This window comes from Neolamprologus brichardi, chromosome 19 (genome assembly GCF_056152115.1).
Source record: "Neolamprologus brichardi isolate AB-2024 chromosome 19, ASM5615211v1, whole genome shotgun sequence".
Classification (NCBI taxonomy): domain Eukaryota; kingdom Metazoa; phylum Chordata; class Actinopteri; order Cichliformes; family Cichlidae; genus Neolamprologus; species Neolamprologus brichardi.
The window spans coordinates 15,652,060-15,665,574 of NC_142122.1; the positions used below are offsets into that span (position 1 = coordinate 15,652,060).

The 13,515-nt window shown below is 38.3% G+C and overlaps 2 protein-coding genes across 3 annotated transcripts in view; one reads left to right on the forward strand and one right to left on the reverse strand.

The window, feature by feature from the left end:
- wdr25 (WD repeat domain 25) overlaps nucleotides 1–9,312 on the forward strand; it is a 26,472-nt gene extending 17,160 nt beyond the window's left edge. Inside the window, exons 5-7 of the mRNA XM_006798524.2 lie at nucleotides 4,163–4,333; nucleotides 4,745–4,885; nucleotides 6,805–9,312. Of these exons, the coding sequence (XP_006798587.1) occupies nucleotides 4,163–4,333; nucleotides 4,745–4,885; nucleotides 6,805–7,026 (534 nt within the window). The 3' untranslated portion in view covers nucleotides 7,027–9,312. The remainder of the gene's footprint in view (nucleotides 1–4,162; nucleotides 4,334–4,744; nucleotides 4,886–6,804) is intronic.
- The window catches only part of begain (brain enriched guanylate kinase associated), a 54,162-nt gene continuing 49,511 nt past the window's right edge, over nucleotides 8,865–13,515 (reverse strand). For both annotated transcript variants that reach the window (XM_035911013.2, XM_006798525.3), the window contains exon 7: nucleotides 8,865–13,232. In XM_035911013.2, coding sequence (XP_035766906.1) covers nucleotides 11,691–13,232 — 1,542 coding nt within the window. In that variant the 3' untranslated portion in view covers nucleotides 8,865–11,690. The remainder of the gene's footprint in view (nucleotides 13,233–13,515) is intronic.

Here is a 13,515-nt window from a genome sequence, read left to right on the forward strand (position 1 = left end):
TTTACTACCTCCAAATAACATAAATTTTGTTTTACTTTCATTCAATGATAGTTTATTAAATACAAACCATCTATTTAACTTCATGAGTTCTGTTTCCACTGTTTTCAGTAATTTCTTTATGTCTTTTCCAGAGCAAAATAAGTTTGTATCATCAGCAAACATCACATATTTTAAAGTATCACTGGCTGTACAAATATCATTTATATAAAGTAAAAATAACTTAGGTCCCAAAACAGATCCTTGCGGAACTCCACAAGTTACTTTTCTAAGTTTAGATTTCATGTTATTAATACTCACATATTGGAACCTATTATTCAAGTAACTATTTAACCAAAATTGTACAACACCTCTTAAACCATACCTTTCACACTTCTGTAAAAGTAAAGAATGATCTATCGTATCAAAGGCTTTACATAAATCAATAAACACACCTATTCCAAACTGTTTTTCATCCACAGCTGTTGTAATATTTTCAATAAATTCCATCACAGCTAGAGATGTTGAGCGATTTCTTCTAAACCCATACTGATGATCATTCAATAAATCATATTTATCAATAAAAGAATCTAGTTTGTTTGCAAATAGTTTTTCAAGAATCTTTGAAAACTGAGGCAGTAAAGATACCGGTCTATAGTTTGACACAATCTGTTTATCACCAGTTTTATATAGTGGGATCACTTTGGCAATTTTCATTTTATCTGGAAAAATTCCAGTTTGAAATGATTTGTTACAAATATATGTTAACGGTTGAAGGACACTATGAAGAACTTCTTTAATTAGCGACATGTCAAGGTCGTCACAATCCATGGATTTTTTACTCTTGAATTTACTCACCACTTCTACAATGTCACTCTCACAGACTCCACCAAGAAACATTGAGCTACATTTAGAAGAAGTAGAATCTACTTCATCATTTTCTCCTGGTACAGAAATCTCTTTTGCCAAGTTGGGACCTACATTAACAAAGTAATCATTAAATTCATTAACGATGCTCTCAGTATTCTCAATCACTACATTACCTCTTGTTACAATACGTGTTGGAGAACATATATTATGTTGATTTTTTATTATCCTATTTAATACACTCCAGGTAGCCTTAATATTACTTTTATGTTTTTGAAGCAGCTGTTCATAATATCTTTTCTTTTCATATCGCATAATAGATGTTAATTTATTTCGATATTTCTTATATTTGTCTTCATTTTCCTTTGTTCTATTTGTCAAAAAAATCCTGTATAACCTATTTTTCTTTTTACAGGCTCTTTCCAGGCCTTGTGTAAACCATGGTTTTTTCTTTTTATAATTTCCAGAAAACTTTTTAATTGGACAATGGCTGTCATAGATTGACAAAAATATATCCAAAAATGCATTGTATGCATCATTAGTGTCTTCCACATAAACTTTTTGCCAGTCATAATTTTCTAAGTCTGTTTTAAAAGCTGCAATTTGTTCTGGTGTTTTTATTCTACCACTGTAATCAATTTTCTTTTCCTCTTGAAAATGAAGTTGATTGTTCATTTCAAACACTGAAAAGACAGGCAAGTGATCACTTACATCTGTGACTAACAGTCCACTATGTATCTTGCCGTCTATCTTATTGACAAAAATATTGTCGATCAAAGTGGCACTATCCATCGTTATTCTGCTCGGCTTTAGAATCAACGGATGGAATCCAAAACTAAACATTGTATCAATAAATTCTGAAGTCTTATTATGGTCGTTTACCTTCAATAGATCAATGTTAAAATCACCACAAAAAAAAGTCACCTTCTCCTTGTGTTTTTCTAATATTACAGAAATTTCTTTAGTAAACTGATCTATACAGGATGCAGGTGTACGATAAATGCAGCTAACTAATATGTTTTTCGATCTTTCAACCTGAATTTCAATGGTTAAACATTCCATCAAGTTATCAATCACAGCAGTCATATTGTTAACAACTTTACATTTAAGATATGAAAAAACAAACATAGCAACACCTCCTCCTCTTCTATTCTTCCTATTTTGCCAAAACATTTCATAGCCCTCTAGTCCATCTTGCAATTCTTTGTCGTCATTCAACCATGTTTCTGAAATTGCTACCACTGCAAACTTATTTTGGAATTGATCAAGATACGCTTTGATTTTAGAAAAATTACTGTAAAGACTCCGACTGTTAAAGTGGATTAATGAAAAACCTTTTAACTTGGGATCCAACTCTTCCCCATTATAATATTCACATGTCATATCAACATTCTGATAGAGGTGGATATCTGGATCAATACTATTGTCCAACTCATAAAATTTATAATCATAAGATCCAAAATATTCCATTTTTTGCCTTTTTTTTTTTGTTGTTCACACATTCACATGCATAGTTATTTTTCTCACACTTATCAAATATTGTTCATATCACAGTCAGCAGCACAATTCTTTTCTACACTGAACTCTATTTCTTTTGTTTAAATCTCTCAAGATCTGCAATGTCTCTGACAACAATTACTTTAGCTTGTTCTGGTGTCCCATTAAGTCTTATGACAGTTCCTGGTCCAGGTATCTTGGATGTGCCTTTCCTTCTTCAATAGTCTTGCCTGTCGTGCAATTTCAGCATTTCTCTTGGTGAGATGCTCATTCACATATACGCCGGTTCCCTTTAACTTCTTTCCCATCTTTAACAGTTCAACTTTATATTTCCTGTTCACAAATCGTAGTATGATAGTTGGCATCTTGGTATGTTTTTGTGGAATAGTATGACATGCAGCTATGTTTTTGCTATCCAAAAGAATGTCTTTGTCTTTGAAAAACTGAATAACTTGCTGCTCAAGCAAATCCTTTTCAGCTCTTGGTGCATCTTCCCCCTCCTTGTCACCTGCTGTACTCCGTGCATAGGTGTAGTGATTTGTCTTTAGTCCAGAAATAATCACATCTTCCATTCTTGTATACTGCTCCAAATCTTCAACTCTTTTTTCCAGCTCTTCAATCTTCTTGTCTTTTTCCTTAATCACAATCTTCAGTTGTCTTACTTCTTCAATTAAGTCCAGTAGTCCTGCTTGCTGTTTCACCACCTTACTCAATTCCTCTGACATGAAGTTAAGAGACTTCTTAACTTCTTCAATATCTTCTGTTAGCCTCTTAGTTGTCATGTTTCTTGATCACCAATTTAAATTCTTAGAAGACAAAAATGAATTCCAGGCTCCAGGTAATCCAATAAGCCAGGTGTTACTTGTGGAGCACATGTGATGAAAAAAAAGGACCCTAAACCTCAAAGTTTGTGGAAATACTCACACAAAATGAAGCAGAACTTCTTTGTGAAGATACAAGTCTTAACCAATCTTTTAGATGTTAAGTTCTTTTCGTGATGTTTGTTGGATTGCTAAGAGTAACAAACACAGTTTTCCCAATAAGCAGCCATCTTGGTTCCACAATATGTTGTTAAGGCCGATGGTTATGGCTGCCTGTGACTCTTGACTGTTAGCTGTTCCATTCAAGATCAAATTACCCATATTGGATAAAAAATTCAAGTCAGCCACCTATGTCATAATTTTGCTGATATCCAAATGGATTCAAGAAGCAGAAAGGATTTGTGAGACTGATCTGCCACATTATGTTACAGGTCACTCAATCAGCCAATTAAATCTTTATTTTGAACATAAACGTGCCAAATAATATATCATATCGGAAAAAAAGTTGACTATTTTCCATTTAAAAATGAGCAGGAGGAAGCAAATGCTAATTAATTCCTATCCCTATCTATCTCATACACATATGCTATAATAAATATATATATATATATATATATATATATATATATATATGTATATTGCCAAAAATAAAGTTAGAGGATGCTTTAAGCAGCAGGTAAAGGGTTAAAGGTTAAATTCACAGTGCAGAGGAACCGGTAGCCATCCACTGTGTAGCTTTTTAAAAATTTTATTAATCATCAATAAATTGATACTTCAGGGTGTGCTTTATTGCAGATTGAAACCACAACATATATGTTCTCCATTGCTGTGCACTCTGTCATCATTTGACAGCAAGTCTTTACAGCCACAAGGACACGTGGAGCTGTTATCTTGCCTTCCCCCTTAATGACAGAGGTCTAGATGTTCCTCTCCCCTGTTTATTTCTCTTCTTGGCTGAGTGCTTCTACGGGTCATCCGTGTATATGTATGTGTGTTACCAGGTGGTGAAAGTTTACCAAGCCGGCATCCAGCAGACCTTGGACATAGTCTTTCTGAGAGGCGGTGTGACTTTTATAACAAGCTCTGACTGCGTGAGCAGAGACTCTGCAGACCGCACCCTCATTGCCTGGGACTATGAGACCACAGCCAAAGTCTCCAACCAAATCTACCATGTAAGATATCTGTGTATGTGATAAATTAAAAAAAAGTAGGTCTAATTACATGAGGTTTGGCTGGTATATGAAATTAAATGTATAATCTTAAGAGACTCATTTTTAATTTAACATTTAAGGTTTAATAACCTTTGTGCTTTTTTATACAGGATAACTTCTCATTCTGAACAGTTTTGAGTGTATATTCTCTTTACTCATTGGAATAGATTGAAAATGATGGTCAAAATAAAAAATATTACTACATATACACAGTGGATTGATCATAAACCTTTATACCATTGTACAAACCTCTTTTTTTTAATCATTAATACACTAGTTAACATGGAGCTGACTTCACCATAAGTAATAACAAGAAAAGGTCAAATAGTGAATTCATTTCCCTTCTCATTCTTCTTCTCATTTGGCCACCAGGAGCGTTACACGTGCCCGAGCCTGGCTCTCCACCCGCTGGAAGACTCCTTTGTTGCCCAGACCAATGGGAACTACATAGCAGTGTTCTCCTCCCAGCAGCCGTATAGAATGAACAAAAGGCGGCGGTTCGAAGGACACAAGGTCAGTATCGACTGGGGGTTACGCAGGCGTAATCCATACTGAATAACACTGCAGTCAGATGTACACAGACACACACACACACACACAGAAATACAACTTCCGCAACATCCCACCCCACACAGCTTTAATTGCAACTTACATGCTTCATTGTCTTTACCAAGATTCATAGCAGTGTTTCCTCCCAAAAAAACAAACCCACCAAATACAATACAACAGTTCCACTGAGGGAGGCAACAGGAGCAGCATATGGCAGCACATTTGAAATATCACTGAAAAATGCAGCACTGCTAGTGTGGCATTTGGACTGTTGTTTACAATAATTGACAGGAAACAAATGGGTATTGCACATTCCAGGTCCATTTTTGCTTTTCTCTTTCTGGTGCAGCACTAAAAATCAACAAAAAAGAAACAACATGGCAGAAAAGACTTAGTTTTGTTTCACAAGCATGTTGTATTTTATTTACTATATACTAGAATAAGACAGATGTTTCTTATAATTACCTTATAATAACCTTTGCGTTATTGTGATTATATTACTGAAAGCATTGGTAATTAGTTGCTATGATGACTAAAACACAGACATATCCATAATTTTTCTGCTCCTCCTACCATATTGGTAGGACACAATGATCACTTAATGGGTCTTCACCCAAATGGTGACAAAAGAAATACACAAATCAGGGGTCTAGGAATCATCATCATCCAATGCAGAAAACAACAGCAGGATCTCACAAAAACACGGGGCAGAGACAGGACTATTTATAGAACAAGGACTATTTGGGGATTGAAAACAGGAGGGAAATGAGGTAGAGGTGAAAGTAATCAAGCCAATCGGACAGAGTGGAAGTAAAGTCCAAAAAGTGACACGAAAGAAACGGAGCTATCGCAGTAAATCAACAGCCCTAAAATGCCTGCTGAACATGGATACAGGATTCAAACTAAACAAGGGAACACTGTAGGACATAAGCATAAATAAAGAAAGATAGGACAAAGGAAGGAAGGACAATAAACTAGAAGTAGGGACTCAAGCTAAATAAAGTATAATGACTGAAAACTAAGGCAACTTAGCAGGGATCAGTAATGCATAAAAGCGAAATATTGTGCTTCCAGAAAGCATTTTAAAGTATTTACAGTGCTTTAGTTCTTCAACATTTAGCCTAATTCCAGATTGGATTAAATTCATATTCACCTCAAAATTCTACAATTACCCCATAATGTCAAAGTGAAAAATAATTGCTTGAAATTATTGCATATTTTAATTTCTACAACTTCCCTGGAGTCCACCTATGGTAAAGTCAATTGATTGTTACTGTGGGGTATCATTGTTCGTCGCATTTCAACAAGGGTTTAACATGAAAAAATGTGGAACACGTCTAGCGCTGCGAATGCTTTCTGTTTATTCCACGGCACCTGACGAGATTTATATTTCTGGGGGTTCTTTATGCAAAGTGACGACCTAAAGTGGGTTGGTGTGGATACAGACTCGCACTTCATTCAAAATTTAACCAAGAAAATCACTAAGTAAGAAGATGAGCCCAACTTAAAGTTAAAAGGTTAGCGTGTTATTCTGCTTCCTTCTGTAATCCTTTGTCAGTGTTCAGTCCATCAAAAACAAGACTACACTTAAACTGTCTACACAAATCAAGAGTTGCCTCTGCAGTGTTTGTAGGTATAAATCAACAATATGCAGACACCATCAGGGGGCCTGCACTCTGTCTGTAGATTTGTCCTCCCCTGGGACTTTCCCCAGTTATTTGTGACATTAAATGTATGCAGGTAAAGGAGGATGAGAGCTGTTCTTTGATTTCCCTGTAACAATTGCTTTTTGTTCTGAAGGTTGAGCCAACACGATTCTGATTAGTTCTCTAAAATCTCCTCTGAGCCGCTATAAATGGATTGTAACATATTTTTTGTTCTAGGTGGAGGGATATGCAATAAAGTGTGGCTTTTCTCTGGATGGAACTATCCTGGCCTCAGGGAGCTCCACTGGCTCCGCTCACTTCTATGACTATCACACAGCTCATATGCTTCACACCCTCCGTGCCCATAGCCAGCCCTGCCTTTGTGTGTCTCAGCATCCCGTCTTACCTACGACTGTGGCTACTTGTGACTGGGGCGGTGAGATCAAGGTCTGGCACTGACAACCAGCTATGAACAAAGAGATTATAAACTTAAAATGTAGCAGGTTGGCCATGAGATGGAAGACTGTATTAAACAGAAACGTCATGTGCACATTTATCTTCAAGACTATAGCTTTCATAATCTCTTGGCAAAAGATAAGAAGAACTTGGCAAAAAATGCTGAAAGTCAGCAAATCTACTATCTACTGATTCCTTTGGAAAACATTTTTTTTTACACTGACTATCTTGCAAAGCTTTCACATCATAATAAAAAAAAACTAACTCGATTTCAGTCGCTATGGTGTCATCTCACTTTAAGCGTTTTATTCATATTTGTCCCATCTGTTCACATCCTGTAATCTTGGTGGATGAAATGAAAACAGTTGAAGTTACACTGTATGAGATCAAAGGAAGCTTCTTTACAGTTAAGAGTTCAAAGAGTGAACTATTGTTATGGGTTTTATCTAAAGTGGTAGGCGGTGGAAAAGTAGTCTAGCTGCACATATGCCCACAAAAACACCCCAGTGCTTTTATAGTCCTGCCTTTCACCCCAAATACAGCAAGGGATTTTATCATCACCGTAGTCTTCAAGGTTTTGTCAAAATAAAAATAAAAACATCTCTCTGGGTGGTTTTTAATCAGAAGTGTTTTTCATTCCACATTCTGCATACACATCACTTTTCTTATTCCCTTTTCTTCTCTCGGGCTCTGATATGACATTTCCTTTCACACTGCATCAAAGAAAGACAACCAGAGAACTAAAAAAATATGCCATCATCTGTCAAAGCATTGCCAAGTTCTCCCAGAGTCCTGCCAGTCAACAGCAGAGCATTGAAGTGCAGATGCTTGTGATCTTTATTCAGTATATATAGTAGAAACATCCTTATCCTTGTTTATAGGGAAACATCTAATGTGTAAATAGTTTCCCCTGTTTTGTAACGCCTACGCTTATTTTACCTCAGTTAATGATACAGAAAGCGTCATTGTAGTTGTCTTTAAAAGGCCCCTAAATTATTTTTAAAGCAGTTTTTTTTAATTAATCTGCATCTACATACATAGTCCACCGTAAGAATAAGAAGGAAGAATGCCATCCTGTGGAAAAACATACTGTTCCCTTACTACTTCCATAGGAAATAAAGTAGAAGTCAGGTGCTGTTAATCAGATGAGTTAATGATCAGGAAGTGCGACCACCTCAGTAAAAGCCCAAGAGCTACTACTAAAAATGACATGGCAGCATGATGTCTGGCACAATGCCCTCTATAAAGATGGGACCAAAGTGTAGAAGTTTGGCTATAATGCAGAGCGCCATGTTTGGTGAAAACTAAAGAAAGCATATCAGCATGGTGGTGGAGGCGTAATGATTTGGGCTCGCTTAGCAGCCACTGGACCTGAGGAGCTTACAGTCAATGAGTCGACCAGTATTCTAGAGTGAAACAAGAAGCCATCTTTGTCAGATGACATACAGGCCATGCAACAATAATCCCAAGCATACCAGCACCAGAATGGCTGAAAAAGAAAAGAATCAAGGTGTTGCAATGGCCCAGTCAAAGATTGAAAGGCGGCAGTGGCACCTTAAGAGAGAGAGCTGTCCTTAAATAAAAGCCTGCAGACCTTATTGAGCGGAAGCAGTATTAATATATAAGTCCCTAACAATGAGGTGAGAGACTGATAAAGTCGCACAGAAAACTGTTATTTCAACTTATTGGTGCTTAAAGCGGTTCTACAACTAAATGTGATAATTAAGCTGGTTAAGGATTTGTTATAAAAATTTAAAACGGTCCCCTACTGTGAACCACCAGATGGTGGTAGAATAAATTACCTAAAATAATATGCCTTGAAGTCTGCAATCAATTTCCCAACACACATCTTTATTAAGTAAATAAACATACAGCAAAAAATATAGAACCATGCATCAGACAGACAAACGTGACATTTAAACAACAGGCCTGTTATTCCTGGAACAGGGCTGGAGGTAGGACAGGACAGAACCACTTCAGCCTCGTCATTCAAGGTCAAAACATTCTATAAATATAACAACAACTTAAACTAGATAAAAATATTCATATTGTAACAACCGTGTATGAAGTATCTCCTTTTCTACATTGCGCCCACAACAAAAATACCATTTATATTCTCATTTCCTCTGTACAGTGGTTAAATGTAATTTCAAACCTTTTTCACTGCTAAGACCTAAACAGTCTACCAAATAAGAGTAAAAAAATGTCAGTGACCTGTATGGTGCAGTTTTAGCTTCACAAATATGACAATGTCAGAATATTTCAAACAGCCTTAAGCCAGTTCTCAGATGTGCGGGAGTGAGAGACGCATAGCTTTCGAAAATAAAATCTGTCAGTGAGGATTTGAGGGCAAAGTTGAGCTTCCGTAAATTACCTTTTCTCTAGCGCTGTTCCTCTCGGCTCTGCAGAGCTACACAGACAGTAAGAAATCCTGGCGTGCATAGATGTTGGAACATTGTCATTTTGTACTCTTCTATACTGGAATAGCAAATGGTAGTATGATTGTTGGGCAGCAGGACAATCTCTCTGCAGCTGTTCATTTAACATAAGGCAGTATTTTATAATAAGGTCTTTGACACTTTCTATGTCTGTATATACACAAGCTTTGTCCATTTCACAGTGTTTACTGAGCATGCTGGTTGAAAACAACACACTGACTGTACATGTTTGTGTTTAGTCACTCTTTACTACCTTTTCAGTGCACTTACCCATCCACCTTTTCTTGTGCATACGTTGCAGAACTTCCACCAAGGCCTGGACAATTTTCCAATTAACTCTCCCCTTAAAGTAGTAGAACCAACAGTGTCGTTTTGCTTTTGTGTATATAGTGCCAAAAGTGTTAAAAGTTGGCACATCAGTAGAAATTTTACAGAATTTCATGTCAGCAAATTCCAGTGATGATCAACATGTCTCATATGGGAACAGACTTAATCTGTCTCCTAAAACCTGTGTATGTATATATATTATCTGACAGGAAGAGCATACGCTGTAACAGTAGTGCATACATACAGTGACAATACAGCAGATATACAGTATGTACACAGTTGTTAGATGCTGTAAAGGAAACCTCTCTGTCCACTGGACAGGATTAAGGCAATTTCACAAGTGTCTTGGTTTTTACGGTAACCGCTGCGCAGTATGACTGCTGATCATCATCTTATTTTTGTACAAATATATGAAAAATTCCAGTTGGGTAAAATGAATGACTTATACCTGCTGCTTTGTTTGAGTTATAGTACTGTGCAAAAGACATGAGCCACCCTTCTACTGACACCATTTCTGATTAGGCGTCAGTTTCCGGTGGATGGGTTAACGTAAAGCCCAGATGCATCTCCCAGGTCCCATGTGAGGTCTTTGGATTTTTTTTTTTTGCGAACTTGGTTCAATTGCTGTCAATGGGAATCATCTTGTTGATGCCAAAATACTATTTTTTACTGTCAGACTGTGTTATCGTTAGCATTTTTCATAGACTTACCTGAAAAAATGGGAACAAATTATCTGTTTTTTGCAACAGGCCTCTAGTAACAGAGTGCCTGAAAATACAATTTAAAATTGGTTCTGTGCTAAGTTGTCTGTTATGTGTCGACACAACACTGCTTCATCCCTTTTGTGAGAAATTGCTTTTTATTATCATTGAATGATTCGGTGAGGTAAAATAACTGGACTGAAAATGAATTAAAAAAGCAACTAAATGTCCAAAGAAAAACTTTGGAAGACCTTCAGAAAACCTAGAAAACTATTACTCAAAACAACATTTAAAAAAATAACAAGAAAGAGACAAAACATAAAAAAAGGTGGCTGGAGACTTTTGCACAATACTGTCTGTGTAATAGGTTTTACTTAATGGGTACCTGGTTATATTTGTATATTTCCTCTCATAATAATTATATTATTTAAAAATATATTTGTATATTTTATATCTGACAAATGTAGGCAATTTAGGGTTCTTATTAAGAAGTGTGGGATTACTCTATTAGCTATATAAATCTTGCTATGAAATATCATATGGCCTTGAAATAAATATATATTATTTAAATCTCTTATTTAGCCAGTTGGAGAATATTTCCTTCTGGTAAGGGTTGCCAACAGATAATGTCTCTTTGAAAAACAGTTTAGCTGGAAAGGTTTTTTCCACCTTATTCATATGCATTACACAACATGCATTTGTGTAAGTGAAAGTAGAGGATGGGTAAATCGTTTTAACAGTTTGCAGTCAGCGCGGCCTGCTAAACGTAATGGATAACCTCTCGCAAACATGCAGAATTAAGTCACCTCATTAAACACACTTCATTTTCAGTATATTAGAGCAAGAATTAAGGATCTTTTGCTGGTTTTACTAACAGTACTTAAAAAAAGAGTGAAGAGCACAGTATCTTTGTGTTGTAGAGAGAATGTGGTTTTATCCTGGTGCCTCTAAATATCGCCATCACTTAAACAAAAACATACTGAGTAACATGTCTCAGGTCGATAAATACACTGACGTACAATAGAGAAAAAGGTTGCAGACTGCGTGAAACGTGCCGTGGCTAAGATACATAAAACAACATTGGAACACCCCATCACACCAAGTATGTGTTTGCTGCAGGGAGAGATACAGAACAGTACAGAAAGTTAGGACTCGTTATCATCGTCATCATCATGCATAAAATAAAAATCGCTTTCTCCACTCAATTCAGCAGCGTACCGTATAGCTGTGCCTTGGTCAAACTGTCCTTTCTCGTCAGTCCTGTACTGCCAAACTTTTGGTATCTTGCAGAAGTCTTCTTTGGGAGCGCGGGGCCGATGCTGAGAGCAGAGCTGGAGCTCGGGCGGGGCCGGACACTTGGCCTGGGGGTGGGGTAGTGTTGAAGACTTGAGGCTTCAAGTGAGCTTTGGTGTAAGGAATCAGCCGAGCTGTCTGCGCTCAGATTCACGTAGTCCTTCTTTGCGCTGCTTGCCGCTGTCGCTCCCCCGCTGCTCTCCTTGTCTTTAGAGCTCCCTGAGAGGAATAAACTGCTCTCAGAGTCCTGACTGTCATCCTTGGCTCTATACAGCACAGAAGTTTTCTCCTGCTTGCGATGCTCTTTTGGCTTGGGACTGCGGCTGGGAGAAGAGGAACTCATGGGAAAGCACTGCTCCAGCACCCGACCGTGGAAGACGTCATCTCCTTCTTGGAAGCTGCTGTAGAGAGACCCTTTGACTTTACTGGAGGGGCCCATGGCAAAGTGGCGTTCAGAGAAACTGTATGGAGAAACCCGCCCTGTAATGTTGCGATAAGAAGATGAGAAGGTGTTGATGTCTTCCACGCTGAGCTGTCTCCAGCGGCTGCTCAGGTCATCCTCGGAGACCTGGACATCACCCTGGCTGTCAAGAGTTCCTCCATGAGCCTGGCCCAGTCCAATTGTAGACCCCATACTGTGAGAGGAGGCCAGACGAGGAGTGCTGGAGTGGAACGGTTCACTGAAACATGACGCTGTCCTTGTGTAGGCTGGTGAGGGCCCCTTCTGGGGGCTCCTTTGGGTTGCCATGTGCTGGATGCTGTGGGACTTGGGGAAGCTTGATCTGTCTTTATCATAGGAGGAAATACTTTTGTGCTCATAGTCTCCACTACTACCTTCCCGCCAGTCCAAGTAGAGACCCTGGTGGGAAGAAGATAAGGTGCTGCTGCCAGTGCGCCCACATCCTCCACTAACTCCTCCCTTTTCATCTGATGCAAGACTAAAACTGGAGTAGGAACTGGACACTGGGAGACTCCCAGTGCCGAACTCATCGTGGTGACGGAAGGAGGATGTGGGTTCATGGTGGGAAAAACTTCCAGAGTGGAAAGCATCTTCATCTGGGTTGCTGTCAATAGAGTTCTGAGCGTGAAGCTGAAGCAGGCCAGTGCCATGAAGGTCAACACTTTGTCTGCGCTCGGTGTCCTGCCATCGTTCAGGACAGTAGAGCGCCGTGTCGCTGCAGTACAGGTCAGATGTCTTATAAGAAAGGCGCCGGTTCAGATGATCAGTGCTTCCTGTTCCTGTCAGAAAGTCTCCATCCTGTGCCTGCGGGCTGGGTGAACGCGTTACAGGGCAACTGCTTCCAGGCTCGGGCTTTTCCAGGACCTTGGCAATTATGGCTGTGGGCACAGCGTCTGGATAATTTGAGTGACACATTGCCATGGTGACGCCACTACTCTGATTATGTTTTTCCATGAGGGAACTGATGCGTTCCTGGAAATCCAGTGGCAGCTGAGGCATGGAAGAGAAATACAAAGAGAGACAAAAGAAGCTAGATAAAGACAGGAAACTACAACCCAAAACAGCAAAACAAATGTTTTTGAAAAGTTGTGACAGTTGCTGAGCTGGTATTCAGCAAAGCTCTTTAAAAATGAATAAGTTCTCCAAGAGCCTTTTAAGCTGAATACTGAATGTATTTTTAAATGCCATTTCTTACTTTTCTGTAGGTCTGGGTGCAAGAATTATCCTTTGATTTAGACCAGTATATGTGTCTCAGGGGGGAAATGTTTACATT